Source organism: Clytia hemisphaerica, unplaced genomic scaffold (genome assembly GCF_902728285.1).
Source record: "Clytia hemisphaerica strain Z4C2 unplaced genomic scaffold, Clytia hemisphaerica genome assembly, whole genome shotgun sequence".
In the NCBI taxonomy this organism is placed as follows: Eukaryota; Metazoa; Cnidaria; class Hydrozoa; order Leptothecata; family Clytiidae; genus Clytia; species Clytia hemisphaerica.
This window is the reverse complement of record NW_027103938.1, coordinates 712,578-728,754: the sequence shown is the minus strand read 5'-3', so window position 1 is coordinate 728,754 and position 16,177 is coordinate 712,578. Positions and strand designations below refer to the sequence as shown.

At 36.9% G+C, this 16,177-nt stretch overlaps 3 protein-coding genes across 4 annotated transcripts in view; 2 read left to right on the top strand and 1 right to left on the bottom strand.

Moving 5' to 3' along the window:
* LOC136809916 (tRNA selenocysteine 1-associated protein 1-like) overlaps positions 1–8,726 on the top strand; it is a 77,415-nt gene extending 68,689 nt beyond the window's left edge. The window contains exon 7 of the mRNA XM_067066484.1: positions 7,794–8,726. Within this exon, the coding sequence (XP_066922585.1) occupies positions 7,794–8,428 (635 nt within the window). The 3' untranslated portion in view covers positions 8,429–8,726. The remainder of the gene's footprint in view (positions 1–7,793) is intronic.
* Positions 328–6,593, top strand: LOC136809914 (snake venom 5'-nucleotidase-like). Of its 2 annotated transcripts, XM_067066482.1 has the most exons (9): positions 328–393; positions 728–1,018; positions 1,363–1,568; positions 1,791–1,993; positions 2,608–2,864; positions 3,086–3,290; positions 3,926–4,075; positions 4,222–4,343; positions 4,815–6,593. In XM_067066482.1, the coding sequence occupies exons 2-9, from the start codon at positions 992–994 to the stop codon at positions 5,082–5,084; spliced, it is 1,440 nt and encodes a 479-aa protein (XP_066922583.1). In that variant the 5' UTR covers positions 328–393; positions 728–991; the 3' UTR covers positions 5,085–6,593. The 2 variants fall into 2 exon arrangements, with proteins under 2 accessions (XP_066922583.1, XP_066922582.1); XM_067066481.1 differs by lacking the exon at positions 328–393 and having other exon boundaries at positions 453–1,018.
* LOC136809926 (D-alanine--D-alanine ligase-like) lies at positions 8,727–9,842 on the bottom strand. The gene has a single exon (XM_067066494.1). It carries the CDS (start codon positions 9,840–9,842, stop codon positions 8,727–8,729), a length of 1,116 nt encoding a protein of 371 aa, XP_066922595.1.
* Between the last annotated feature and the right edge of the window lie 6,335 nt (positions 9,843–16,177).

Here is a 16,177-nt window from a genome sequence, read left to right as displayed (position 1 = left end):
TTTCATAGGAAAATTTCATAAGAGCCATAATCGTCATAAAAAACGAGCCACTATTTTAGATTATTTTTAAGCACTTTAGTTAGTCCTTCCCTTTTAGTGTTGACGGATTAAAAGACATTGGGAAAAGTGTGCTTGTGACGAAGACACTTTTTAAATTGAAAGGAAATACAAACTTTACGAGTTTGCCTACACTAAAAATATTGGGCACTTTCAATAAATTCAACTTGAAAAATCCTACAGTTCCATTAAGTTCGTACCAAAGCTAGCAACGGAAATGAAATATAGCCCATGAAGAATGTGTTAAGGATCTTTCTTTTTTTTCCACAGGTCATTCATGGACAGCCAAATAAAACACTAACATACAAACAACAAAGTCTCGTTTGGTACAATCAGGTATTTCTAGGTCACAAGGTGATGTGATTTTATGATACTTTATTCGAACTGTCTATAATAAGTGTGACTTGCAAAAAAATCAAATCAAACCATTTCTAAGTCAAGCCAAAAAACATTGTACATCTCCTGATAGTTTGAAGCTAATAAAAGGCGTATCAGGGTTGGTCTATATGTCATTCTAATGTTATTGTAGTGGCTTCAATTACAAAACGTGGTTAAAACATTTGTGAAATCGCTGAATTGAGTTTTTACGTAGTTACAAACTTTACGAGGAGAACTATTTTGTAAACAGAAAATGGATCTGGTTTTTGTCGTATTATTGAATGTTTTTCAGTCGGTTTTCGCCGCGAATTTCGAGTTGACGGTTTTACACACGAATGACGTACACGCGCATATCGAACAATTTAACGTTTACGGTGGTACGTGTACTCCGGAAGACGCCGGTGGTAATAAATGTTACGGTGGTGTAGCACGAAGACAAACAGTGATCGAAGAATTACGTAAGACCATTCCCAACACAATCTTGATTGACGGAGGCGACCAGTTCTCAGGGACCACGTGGTATAATATCTATAGAGGAAACGCTTCAGTCAGATTCATGAACTACATTGGGTATGACGCAATGGTAGGTCTAGTAGTACGGGTTTCGCCTGGATGTTCTGGTAAAACATCAAAATTATAAGTTACCATAGTCTGAATCGCAGACCTCTCCAAAACCCCAGGTAGTATAAGGAGCACGAATCCGTTAGTGGATGCCAGCAGCCTAAAGTTACCACTCTTGTCTGATATTTTGACCGTATTTTTCGCCTTTTCTACCGTGTTTTAATGTTTCAAACAATGGTAGCTTCCTCTGCAGAATATTCAATTGCTAATAGCTTATAATTTTTTTAATACCTTAAAAATCGTTTAAAATGTCTGGTTCTACACATCCAATATTATTTTCATGTCTGAAAATTTTTCACTTCACAGGCCCTTGGCAACCACGAGTTCGATAACGGTCCTTCAAACCTGGTCACGTTTTTACAGCAGGCAAATTTTTCTGCTGTTTGTTCAAACATGGATGTTGCGAAAGAGACAAAGTGGCCAGATCCTCCAATTTATGTTCCTTCAAAATTTTTGGAAAGAGGAGGCAAGAAGATCGGTATCATTGGATACACTACCCCAGATACAGCTTGGTAAAGTCGATCATTTAAATATCTTGTTTTAAGCAAATATTCAGATTTCTCACTATAGTCCGAGCCTTTATGAATTCCCAATATCCAAACTCGTTTAACACTAACATAAGAATAGGAAGCACCTAAATAGGGAATTTTGAGAAAAGGGCCCATTCATTGGGCCATGGATGTTATACAACACAGATGCACATAGCTTCAATCATATTTTAATTCTTTATACAGGTTATCGAGTCCAGGCCCAAACATCAAATTCAGCGATCCTGTGGAGTCGGTCAGAGCAGAAGCTCAGAAATTGAAAGCTCAGGGGGTCAATATTTTGATTGCATTGGGTCATGCGGGATACGCAAAGGATCAAGAAATAGCGAGATCGGTGAAAGAACTTGACTTGGTTGTTGGAGGACACACTGATACTTTTTTGTGGAACGGTAAGATACCAATCAAAATTTTCTCAAAGTAGAATAACTCTGGTTGGTTCACTGACCTTTAAATACCCTGGACAAAGTTTCTCAATCCATGTCAATCAAATTCTTTGATAGGAGTATTTTTTTAAGTGGAACACTAATGTAAGAACTATTCAATAGCGGTGTAAATGCATCGAGAGCGCTAGATCTACTTTTCCTGGAATACTTTCAAAATAGGTCAGTGGATGGGTGCACAGTGAACACCTAGCAATTGCTGCGGTTTATGTACTTTTACAAGTACTTTAAAAAGTACTCATGGTTGCCAAGGGCCTATGAACATTGCTTACTTCATTCTTTACAGATAGTTACTCTAACGGTTCTTGTACAGCATTTTGTCGTGACAAAATCCTTTTTCATTTCTCTCTTTATTCTCCTTGTAGGAAAGCGAAAGTTTTTATTCTGAGCTGCATAGATAAGACGAACTTTTGAGGATTTCCTTATCAAGAAAATCGCCTTTAATACAAGCGATAATATTAATTAAATATGTAATGGGTTTATCAATCATTTTTACCACGTGAATTTTATTTGATTTTTAAAAATTAACTTTACGAATTGATTTTCTTGTCTCTCTTCTTCAGGACCTCAACCATCAGTGGAGAAAGTGGACGGACCTTATCCATTCATGGCGCAACGAGATGACGGTACTGAATGTCCAGTCGTCCAAGATTTCACCTACGGAAAATATTTGGGTAATTTGAAGTTAACTTTCGATGAAAATGGTAAATTGTTATCAGCTCAAGGAAATCCCATCATGTTGAATGCTTCTTATGTCGAAGATGAGCAAGTTTTAAAAATGGTGGATGAAATGGACGACCCCATCATCAAAGCAAGAATGGTAATTGTTTTAAGATAAGCTTTAGAAACGCAAAGAACAGGCTTTTAGAATCTGCCAACTTAAAAAAAAAATCCTCAAATCTAGATTCATATTTAAAGTTTCCTTGTGATTATGAAACTAATTTTCTTTATTTATTATCAAAATAGAACCAAATACACCCTCGTCCACGCCTTACAGGTTAAGGAGATTCGTACCCCTTAATACATCTTTTTTTTATTAAGGATCCCATTGGTCGTTCATATGTCCGTTTAGAAGGCGATCGCTCCATTTGTCGTTTGAAGGAGTGCAACCTGGGAAATTTCTTCGCAGATGCTTTGGTTGACGCCCAAGTGAAAAATCCTTCCACAGAACAATGGGCTGAAACTGTTCTCGCTATTTGGAATGGTGGTGGTATCAGATCTGGAAATATTGATAGGAGTTTTGATGGTATGGGTAACTTCTTGATGATTCGATGCTTTGACATAACTTTCATTTAACTTCTTTTATTCCTTGCATGTAAGATGAAACCACTAGTTTTAAAATTAAAGGAAAATTTTAATAATTTTTGAGAATTCTAAATTTCAAATTTTGGTATTTATTATGTACTTTTTACGTAATCAAAAAGAAACGAGAGGGATTTGAACTTACCTAGTCTAGCATGCTAGACGACTTAACTCAGTAAAAAATATGAAGTAGAAAACTTGACAGGAGCATCAATATAGTCGTCTAGAATATTTTGTGCACAACAAACTTTTCATAAAAATTCTCTTTTTCATGTTTTTGGATAACATTTTCAGGGGTCTTGTTGGTTTGTTTTGGTTTTTTTTTTTTTTCTTTCACTTAGAAATTCTCGTTGGCTGAAATTTTTATTTGTTTATATATTTTGTTGTATATGATTGTTTTCTCACCCCGCAGAAATCTGCGGGCCCTGCTGGAACTCCCGTAAGCTACGGAAACCACCTTAGCCCAGTCGTTTATTTTAACCATATCCCGACATAAAAATTTCTCGCTTTCCACAAAAACGTTATAAACGACTGGATTCCCAGTCTAGAACTTACCTTGCTTTTATTTCATCATTCAAGCGGATATAAGCCGTGAGGAGCTAAACACGATAAGTCCTTTTGGAAATACAGCAGATGTCATGGAAATCAAAGGCAAATATCTACTTCAAGCATTTGAACATGGATTCTCTGGTGTCGAGACCAAAGAAGGGCGGTTCCCACAAGTATCAGGTTTGTTTTCTACACTCTCTTGTGTCAAATTTTCAGATCGTACTTCGTTTGAATTTTTTTCCGAAATGGCCTGCCTAAATGGTTAATATCATGGAGTCTTGCACCTTTCAATTTTCAAAAATTAACTTGTTTGTTTTTTCTTTTAGGATTTCGTATACTGTACGACAAGACGAAGCCAGTTGGAAGTCGCTTGGTTAGAGCTTTAGCTTTATGTAACAAATGTCGTGTTCCCAAATACGAAGAAATCAACGAAGAACAAATTTACAAGGTTTGTATTTGCATAACCTAAATGGTTTCTAATAAAAGAAATTTGGATCCTTTGAGAGACTTTGATCTACGCAACACGAATTTAATGTGTGTGGTTTCTAACAATAGGGAGAGCAAAAGTAATTGGTTTCGAATATAGCAGTCCTAAAATATAACTTATATAAATTATAATTACAATGTATAGCAATGTGCCCTCCCGGTTATTACCATTATGGCTTTATGGCAACTCCTGAACTTTGGCACAGGATTTAAGGTTACACATTTTGTGGATTGCATTGTGGAGTCACAAGAGTGCTCAAACTGCAAGCAGCGAGCAATGCATAATGCGAATAGTGAGCGTCTTAAATGAAGACTCTCCACCCAATCCAAGAGTGCTCAAACTACAAAAGCAGTGAGCAAATATACAATTATAAATTATAATTAGAAATATTTCGTATTTTGATCTAGTTACGAGTATCTACTTTCTTAATAGTTGGTGACATCGAGCTACCTGGCGGACGGAGGGGACGGTTATACCATGCTGAAGAAGAACGAAGGCCTCGTCAAAGGTGAAGATGCTTTAAACGCCCTGGACGCCTACTTTAGCAAGATGTCGCCTGTCACCGCCAAAGTTGAAGGGCGGGTCATCGATATATCTACTGATGATTTGTATAGACATTCTTCGTCAAGTGCGTTGCGTTCAGGATCGATCAATAGCATGGTATTCTTTCTTTGTTTGGTGTTTTGTCTGTTAAGATTATAACAGATTTTTAAAATATTTGATTTGAGGTAAGTTATGAGAAGTTCTCAGGAAAAAAATGGTAGACTTTGCTACGATACATTTGATCTGAGCTTGAGTGGAGATCTAAAATGTTTCAAAGAGAAGACATATATTGTATCATCAATGTTTGACGATAGCTATCTGGTTGCCATACGAGCTCAAAATTTGTTTGTGACTTTTTTATGAATAGCACCATATGTTTCTACTTTCACGCTGCTTCTTAATAAGATGAAAGAGGGATTTTAAGTATTATGAATATACACAGCGTAGCAAAATATTTTCTATCTTGTTTGAATTATGTAACTTAAGGCGAGTCCTTCGAAAAGTCCAAACCTTTTAAAGGCCTGTTTCCATCGATCGTGCGAGTGTGTACCCTAGGCCAAAATTTCCTAAAATAAATTTTCTGATGGAAATCAATCATTGATCGCGCGGATTGTGCGGCCGAATCTATTTTAAGAATTTTGGCCTAGCTTGCACGCTCCCGCGATCGATGGAAACAGGCACTAATGAAATTGATGTTTAATTACTCTCGGGTACTTAATAGCCGTCCCCCCGCTAATTAATTTTTCGAAAATTTTCCACCCAGGACATTCTTATTCCAACCCCCCCCCCGCTTATTAATTTTTGGGAAAATGTTTTTGAAAGTTCCCTTTTTTGTCTTAATTCTGCTGTATTAGCCTCCTTTTCAAACATTTTCCACCCAGGACATTTTTATTCCAACCCCCCCCCCCGCTTATTAAATTTTGAGATTTTTCCCAACTCCCCTGCTTATTCCAACCCCCCCGGCTATTAGGTACCCGAGAGTAACCCTTTAAATGTCAATGTCGTATATATCAGACATGGCCTATGTAGGAGGGCGAAGCCCTGCCCTCCTGTAATGCTCAGTTTGAGTTAGAAATTGTAATTTTTGGTCTAACTCGTAGGAATTGGATTGGGCTTCGTGGTCAAGCAAAAAACAATCAGAAGGGAGTCTTTCCAGCGAGATTTTAAGCCAATAAGTAAAAACAAATGAAAAAACTTGACAAAAATCTAGATTTTGACTGTTTTTGACCATTTTTGGTCAACGAGTGATCCAAGAACCTCCACATTTGGCCCTGCTTTACTTGATTCTGTCCTCCAGCGAATTAATTTGAAGTTTTTTACCACTGGGCACCTTTCTATCATTCAGGCAGGTCCGCGCAGCGGGCTATGAACAAGCTTCTAACTCCTTCTAGATCCGGAGATATAAGCTTTTAAAGTTTGAACTAGCGATTTTCTTTAAAAAACTTAGAAAAAAATGACCGTGGCACTTAAAGGTTAAACTCGGTGAAACTACAACTAACTTTGCTTTTTCTAACTTCACTTAAATAAATTTCCTTTTTGCGAGGAATAAGGAATAAGATCTGGCCTTGGAATAAGATTCAATATCACTTATGGTTTCCCGCAAAGTAAGCAAAAGAGAATTCGACCCAGTTCATCATTTATAATTTTGATTTTGATAGAATTTTGATTAAATTTATGATTTTTTTTTTCATTTTGAACATTTGAAAATAAATTAGTGGTACTGAAAAGGATATTTTGAATTGCATAATTTGCTGTTTAGGAGTTATATGAAGCTTATATAACACTATTAAGATGATAATCAATTGGACTGTACACATTATCGCGCTACCTTTACATTCATTAATCGATATCCACTGTGTGTTAATAATTGATAAAATCAAAAACTGCTCATTTTTTTTTTTTAATCTAACCTGTATACAATATATAGCACCTTGCCAAATTTACGTAACTTTTTGCAAATAAATTAGAACATTTTGTGTAAAAAGCTCTCATTTGCAAAATCATTTTTCTCGTTTCAAGAGATAAGAAGAAAAATATCAACTAGATATCGCTTTAGTGAGTTTGATGTTGAGATATTGGGTGCTAATATGGTCAATCTTGTCTCTCTATGCTATCTCGTGGCTTTTATAGCACTTGGAGAAACCTCTAAACCGAATCAATGGCATGGTGTCTTTTGGGAAGTAGAACCCTACATCAAATACAACTCATCGCTGGGGATTTACGAAGGAATCTTTCCTACCATTTTCTTGAAAGCAATAAGCTACTGTAACATCTCACAGAATCGTATCTTATCCTATGACGTTAACCTTAAATCGAGAAATGAATTCCAAAAGGCGCTTGAATCAAAAACACTTAAAGGGGATGGAATTCTCGCCAACATTTCCAGTTCCAATGCTGCAGCATGGTTTCCACACGATGTAGACAAAATCAAGAAAGGGCCGTTCGCTTTTCTGAGGAGAAATTTGACAGTCATGGTTGGTGTTTCAAGTGAGGGTTTAGCTGTCATTCAACCAAGGTCAAGAATCTGGCTTCCCAATAAAATTCTACAAGGGATTCCGTACTGCTATACCATTATCATTATCGCCGTCATGTTCGCAGTGTACGCTGGTTTGTTGCTATGGGTTTTTGAGCGGTCCTCCAATGATAATTTCAAAACATCAGGTGGCCCGATGTTGGGTTTGTATTGGAGTTTCGTTACTATGACAACGGTTGGATATGGAGATATTGTTGCCGTAAGTTTTTTCGGTCGAGTTCTTTCCGTCATTTGGATGTTTGTTGGATTAATTATGGCAGCTATCTTGACTGCTACACTGACCAATGTGGTTACAGGAACGGAAGGTTTGAGTATCGAGGGGCAGGAGGTGGCTGTTGTTCGAGACTCGCATGAAGAACGATATGTCCAGCTTGATTATTTCGCTAAACCAAAACTTTATGATACCTATGATGACGTCATTGATGCAGTTCGCGAGGAGAAGGTGTACGCGGCAGTGTTACCACACGACGTCGCAACATGGCGCCAACATGACATTCGAAACCCCAATGTTAAGAATCCGTTGGCTATTACGGGAGAACTGGATGGTCAGGTGCCGTTCGATTTCCTAGTCCATAAAGACGCCTTCCCAAAAAGTGAGGAAATTATGGACTGCATATTCAGCAAGTACAAATACGAAATTATTACATCAACGATGGATATGTATAAACGAAGACTGATCATTGAAACGCTTTATTATGGAAACGCGGACCAGATTTTCGAAGATAATCTTCCTGTACAAATAGGGATTGGGCTTGCTGTTGCAGCTTTGTTTGTGAGCTTGCTTATAACTCTATACAACCGAAGTCACCAAAAGACTTCTATTTCAGTTAGAGAAAAGAAAGAAAAGATTGAAGCTGTGTTTGACGAGATGCTGGTATTAATGCGAGATTATCGGGAATTTGTGAAAGTCAAAGATGGTGTGCTCGATCTTAAAGACGAAATTAAAATCAATATCGAAAAAACAGGCTGAACACTGATGCTCCGAATCTATGCCTTGGAGAAGAAAATCAGTTCGGAGAATACATCCGAAAAGGACATGATAAATACTGATATATCTGAGGAAGGATGGCAAACGATAGTATATACAGCTCTTTTTTTTTATTTATCTATAATTTATTTGTGTAAAATGTATATACTTTCATGTCCAATATTTATTTGAAATAATAATCATTGATTTACTTAATTATTAAAGAAAGAAAATATGTAAAATAAATTATGTATAAATATAGGGCCCAGCCCCTCTTTTAAAAAAGTATAAAATTGATCTACTAATACTTCCACCTTTGTTGGTGAATGTTCATTAAAAGATCACCATAACTCCATCCGATTTTCCTTGCTGCAATGGCCGTCAAACTATCTTGGTTCTGTCGATGAGGTCTACAAGCTCCTGTGATGTTTGGCTTCATATTGAGGTCTAATAACCAATACTTGCCTTCTTCATCTGCTCTGCTGTCGATTCGTATGGGTGCCCTGGCGCCTACCAAACTAAAAGCTTTTTCACATTCTGCGTATACTATTTGGATTTCTTTTGATTCTAGTTCATGATCTTCGAGGATGGAGCTGTTCTCGGAGACAGCAACATCGCCATTCGAAGGTGCGATTCCGTTGATATGGTTGAATCGTTTCACAGCTGGCAAAGACCATGGTGTACTTTTTTCCACTGTTTTATTCCCAATGAAGTATCTACCAGGAGGCATAACTGTAACAGTGATTTCTTGTCCTTCAAGATAGTTCTCAGTGTACAAAGCATTGCCGAATTCTTTGGCTGAAAACAAACGATTCAACTGTTCATTCATTTCCTCTTGATTTCGAACCACAACAACTCCTTGACTACCTCGTCCCCGAACTGGTTTAATGATGCTTGGGAAATGGAAATCTTGTGGTAAATCACACATCTGTTGGATTGAAACAAGTCTTTGAGGTTGAACGGACAGTCCATTTGCTTTCAACAATCCACTGGTCAACATCTTATCATCATATTTGTCCAAATTGTTCGGTAATTGACCAACAAACTCGATATCTTTCCCAAAGAAACTTTCTACAGGGTGTCCCTTATAAAGCACTGTATTCAACCAAAAACAAGTGGCTCCTTTCTTTAAAGCTTCAGTTATTCCTTCCTTGTTGTCCGGAAACACCCAATCAAAGTCTTGATCCACTGAAGGGACAGAGTTAGCAGTGATGATAGGTACTTTAAACTTCTGTAGCTGGTAAGCAATATCGGCACCACTATCTGAATAACCACCAGGTTTCATTGGTTTTTGAATCCCATTCACCAATGGTGGGAGTTTGGATTGATAAAGAATGGCTAGTCTTTGAAGAAGTCTTCTTGAGAGCTGCATATTGGAAGTGAATATATTTTCTTTGACTTTGACTCTTGCTGTCATGCATCGTTTGCTTTCCTTTTTATACCCTTTTTACAGAACAAGAAAAATGCAAAGAATGAGAGATTACGAGATATGTTGGTGCTCTTTACCAGGAACTGTCAAAATGTTCAGCAACTCTCGACAGATTTACACATATAAATTTCCCTTAACTGAAACGCGATTTTGAAATTATTTAGATAAACCTTAGTGACCGACACTATTCAAACAAAATGTTTACTTAAATGATTCAAGTAAAGCAATACTCTGGCCAAAATGCGTCAAAAATGCTTAGTAGATTCCTTTTGTTACAAATCTCTATTTTAATCGATGTTTGGGATTACCCTTGAAGTTTCGCTTCTTAATCAACATTTTTCTACTTTCAACTTTAATGACCTTTACAGCCATTGATATCGTCACAGAGCCAAGCTATCATGCGATATCCAGGGGCGTATCTAGGATTTTTAGGATACCCTGCAAAAAAGATTCAGCTATATATAGTGATTCAGCTATATATAGTGTCTAAGGAGGGCCCACCATGGTTGGGCCCGACGGGCCAGAAAATTTTTGAATTTCGACCCTCTAGATTGGCTAAAACAGCCACCTTTTTATGCCCAATGTACCATGAACCAGAGATAAAGAATTAAAATTCATTTTATTTAAACACAAAATGAAGCTGGTAAAACTAAGATAGTTTTTTGGGTTAAATTGTTTTAAGAACCAAAAAAGAGTGGCCTCTAAAATATGGAATAAATGAAGGAAAGAGAAAGGAGGTGTAAAAAAAATAAATAACTATCATGAATTTTTTAAAGAACTTTTTGAACTTTATATACAGAAAAAAGTGAAAAATGATAGCAAAATAATACAATAGCACACAAAAGATTATAAATTATACAAAAATTTTTATCTGATCGTGATGATAGCAATAACAATAATAATAATATTTACCAAACTGTCTAACATTTTTTATTATGATTTTGATTCTTATTGTGTCATATTTATTTATCTTATTGCTGCCAAAAGGTGACTTAAATAATTTCAAGCAGATTAATAATAAAAGCCTTTTGCCATTTCAAATGAAAATTTAGAGAAAAAGAGCAAAACTATTTTATTCAGACTGGTCAAGAAAAGAGTATTTCATTAGAAAATTGATTAATGTGATGCATTAAAGTATCCAAAACTAGAATTTGTACTGAAGCTGAAATCTCTATAGTTGGTTCATCTTGAAATTGTAGTCTAGCCCCATTCTGGTGTCTCGTTTGGAACTGTTTGCCAAATCAAGCAGAGAATCCTGTACCAGGGGTAAAAAGCCCCCAATGGGCTCTTCCAGAAAAAATCCGTACATGGGGGGTGGAGGATATATTGTTTTTTTTGCTCACCCCATGGACAAAGTGCAAATTTACCCCATGGACATTTGCATTTTTACCCATGGACATGTTGTATCTAGCCCCCTGGACAATGCTGTTTACCCTATGGAAAATACTAAATTTTTGCCCCCTGGACAACGGTATCTCCCCCCATGGACAAGACATCCTCAACCCCTCTTGGCCTTTAAAGAGACATAAATTATTTTTTCCTTCAAATAATTGAGTCCTTCAAACTATCACTTGATTAACACTACCCACACAAATAAATGCCCTGGATACTCTTTAGTTTCAACCCCTGGACAGTCACCCCTTGGACATTCAATCTTTACCCCATGGACACTCAATATTAACCCCATGGACATTCAATCTTTACCCCGTGGACACTCAATATTTACCCCATGGACACTCAATATTTACCCCATGGACACTCAATATTTACCCCATGGACATTCAATCTTTACCCCATGGACACTCAATATTTACCCCATGGACACGTAATCTTTACCCCGTGGACACTCAATATTTACCCCATGGACACTCAATATTTACCCCATGGACATTCAATATTTACCCCATGGACACTCAATATTTACCCCATGGACACGTAATCTTTACCCCGTGGACACTCAATATTTACCCCATGGACACGTAATCTTTACCCCGTGGACACTCAATATTTACCCCATGGACACTCAATATTTACCCCATGGACACTCAATATTTACCCCATGGACATTCAATATTTACCCCATGGACACTCAATATTTACCCCATGGACACGTAATCTTTACCCCGTGGACACTCAATATTTACCCCATGGACACGTAATCTTTACCCCGTGGACACTCAATATTTACCCCATGGACACGTAATCTTTACCCCATGGACATTGTGATTTATAATGTTTGAAAGTATTTTAGGAAATTTTGCCAAGAGCTTAAATCCAGACGGTGTCAATCGAACAACTTCGGACGAAAATCGCAAACGAAACAATCGAACGTGTAATAGAACGCGATCAAATAATTGCGAATCGATTGTCGAACGTAATTGAATCTCAATCAAACGGCCGATTCCAGCGATTCCAGCGTAATATTCGAATAAGGTTAGATTGGATCGATTGATAGGCCATTTCACGGTCGAAATGAATCATGGGTAATAAGAACCAATTACATTCGATTGATCTTCGGTTTTGTTCGATTACGATATGTTCGATGAGTTTCATTGCGATTAAATTAAATTGGATCACTCCATTAAAGCTTATTGTGGGCGGCCGAGCGCTTACGTACCGTGCGAGAGCGAATAAAATCTAATACAATTTAATCAAATGAACGTAATCGATTAATTGAACGGTAAATCAAGGGTAATATTGGATTGCGTTCGATAATCGAATTGCAATTATTCGATTGTGTTCAATTGCGTTCAATTGATTCGGCGTTCGATTCGTTTGATTGACATCTGGCTAAATTTTTAATAAAAACATTGCTACCTTCATTTTCTAAAAAGTGGCACGCTGTTTCAAGACTCCACGCAGCAGAAGGTGCTGTTTTCACTGTCAAAGTCGAAGTTACATATTTAGACACTGATATGACTTCTCGGACTTCAGAGTGCACGCTCAACCAAAAATGTATATTTGCTTCAAAAAAGTATGCGAAACTATATTATAGTGTTATACAGAGTGGAATTATTGGGCGCCCTTTCTGATAAGTGAAACCTTTATATCGCTAAATAATCGCTAAATAAGATTATAAACTTTTTCCCATAATGGGAAAAAGGGGAAAAAATGTGTATTTTTAAATAACAATAGGGCTGATTATATAAGACTTAAATATTTTGTTATTGATATATAAGATACTTTTATATAGGAAGTATATCTATAGAAGTCCGCCCGTTTCTGTTCTCTTCGCCCTCTCTATCTTTGGCGTGCACAACTTGTGTGCTTTCGAGTAAGTAGTTTAAAGTCAAATTTAAAACTTGACGCAGAATGGAATAGCGATCATGATTGGGACGAGGTCACAAAAATAAGGAGCCTGGATGGGACCGAGGGCTAAATCACTCGAAAAATTTTGTTCAAGATTTATGATTTATTTTTGATTCATGATTTATTTTTGAATTTTTTAAATTTGGCGGGGATTTAATTTGGCGAATTGCCGAATTTGGAAATTTTGGCGAGGATTTAATTTGGCGAATTTTGGCACAATTCGCCAAATTCGCCAAATTTAATCCCCGCCAAAATTTATCCAGTTAAGGTAAGTTGAATAAGTTTAAAGTTTTTTCGTATGTCTACTTCTTTGAGTATACTTTTTTTGCGAAACACCTTGTAGTATATATCTTTAAATACTATTAGCTTAGAATCTTGGCTACCATATCACTGTTTCCGTTGTCCACTGAGATCCACCCCGATCCAGTCCAATGAGAAAGTTTCGTTTCTCAAAATAACCTGAATTTCTAACACAGTAAAAAATAACCGGCTTGATTGATTTGTTAGTGTACGACCAGCTGAGGGGATAGAGCACGTGGCTCCGAGTCTCTATCTCAGCGGTTAAAGTCCCATCCGGGATAGTTTAGGTATAAACTTGGCGCCAACAAAAATCATAAAATAAAAAAAGAAATAAGTTTATACCTAAACTACATCCGGGACACGTTAGTTTAGCAAATGAAAGCAATACAAATAATATTTCATGTCAATCAAAAAGCCAAATAGTTGGTAGGTTGCAAAGAATTTGAGATATGTTTTTCTAAGGAAGTAAAAAAGATTGGAAATTTCCTTTAAAAATTACCTACTAAGAAATTTGAAATTGAAGTTTTCCTTTTAAAATACAAAGAATATGTATGAAGCTCATTTTCCTCAGAATAGAAGGAATTTGAAATTGAGATGTCCCTTTGAAAATACAAAGAATATAATGACGCTTATATCTCTTAGAAAATACCCGGGGCTACCAAAGCAAATGGAGGGTATGGGATGTATACTCTCCCCCCCCCCTCGAAAGTGCCTTTCTTTGATCTTTAAAATCCTGCTAAGGGTCATGAAATTACAAAATCTAATTACTGTCACCCAAAACATCGCGAAAATAATGCATGGGAAAAATATCAGTTTATGCACCTTAAAAAGCTAAACTACTTGAAAGTCCCGTTGAGGGTCACAAAATTCGAAGTGCAAGAAGTCAGGTAGCACATACCAATCATCGTCACAAACCTAGAACCCCCTCTCCCAGAGAGAGAGAGAGAGAGACTAACCTACCCAAAAATAAGGGCATAGGCCACATGCCTAAAGCATGAGGATCACAGCGCATAAAATAAATTTCAAAAACTAATAAAACACTATGCTACTCGGAAAATAAAATAGTATTGTCTTAGTAAAAAGAAATAAACTAGTCAAGTAATTATCATCAAGGATCAATTTTCACAGAGTGAATCAAATTTCTCCATTCTAATTTATTCAAAGCCAAATCATGCAAAACATTAGTATCAATGCCAGAATTTTTCAAACATTTATATAGAGATCGACCATATGTGTATCTCGGAGCACCACGAGGACGTTTAGAACGGACCCAGCACGACAACATTTTCCGTGGAAGGCGATTCCAAGGCATGCGCATTACATGTCCAGCCCATCTGAGCTGTTGACGACAAATGTAGGTGTCTCCCAGAGAAAATTGTTGAAATTGAGATTTTCCCTTTGAAAATACACGAATATACAAACTTTGAAATTGAAATTTGCATTCGAAATTACTAGGTATTCGATAAATTCTCTTTTACGTTAAAAGGCTTATTTTCCTTAGAAAATACAAGTAATGGAATATTTCCTAATGGAAATCACAATCCGGGGGTAGCCTGAGTATCAGAGGTCAAGTTTTCAAGGATAAAATATTTGAATTTATTGGCGCTGTGATACTCGCGGTAATCCGGGGGGGGGCACTCGATTTCTAAACGCCGGCATGTGCCGCCAAAAAAATGGCTTTCAAAATCGGACCCTTACCGAACGTGCATTTTACGGAACTTTTCTGACTCTTACAGTTTAGTTTGAATTCACATCTTATTTTGCTGAAGCCCTGGGGGGGGGGCAGTCAGGCAAATTGACCGACGGGTATGTGCGGCGGTTAAGGGTATGTTTTTCAAAATATCCGAAATTCACTGTAAGGGTGGACTTTTGATAAATGCACTGTAAGGGTGGAAATTTCAGCAAATCTGGGAAAAATTGCAAATTTTTGCTCGAAAATGTTGATTTTTATTGCTCTAAAAGAGTTTAAAATTTGAAAAAATGCACTGTAAGGGTATGAATTTCACGGATTTTTTCTGCACTGTAAGGGTGCGATTCTAAAAGCCAATTTTTTCGCCGCACATACCGTCAGTTGGTAAACCCACTGCCCCCCCCCCCCCCCCCCGGGTGCTGAAGCCATCTGAAAATGAGCCTTTTTATATGAGTGCATTCCAATCTAATTTAGAGCGCTTCCAAATTGTTTGTGGTTATGAAATTTCGTGGGGAATTTCCCTTTTGTGCCAAGTATTTTGGAACTGATCGTAGACCCCGAGTCTCTATCATGGTAGGCTACGTCATATCTTCCTTCGTTTCGAGCGTAAAAGGGCCTAATAGCCTGGATCTGTCTATTGTGTAGACTACTATCATGGCGGTTCAAGTCCCATCCGAGACGTTCGTAAGTTTAACAAATGAAAACAATACAAATAATATTTCATCCGTCAATCAAAATCAAAAAACGACAGCTGTCAATCAAATGTTGTCCACCTTTTGCTTTCTCTTCCATTCCATTCGTTTTATAAAAAGTAAAGGCATGGGAATTCTACTGTACTTTTCTTAAGAAAAAGCAAATACCAGGAAGTGCATCAAAGAAAGGATATAAAAGATATTCAATTAAAGCTATAATATTCTATTTTGCTGATCTGACAAGATCTTCAAGATCACTTATTGTTTTGAAATTGTAAGAAAAGAAAAAGTATACAAATACCATAAAAAAGTACCAAATGTTTATTAAACCA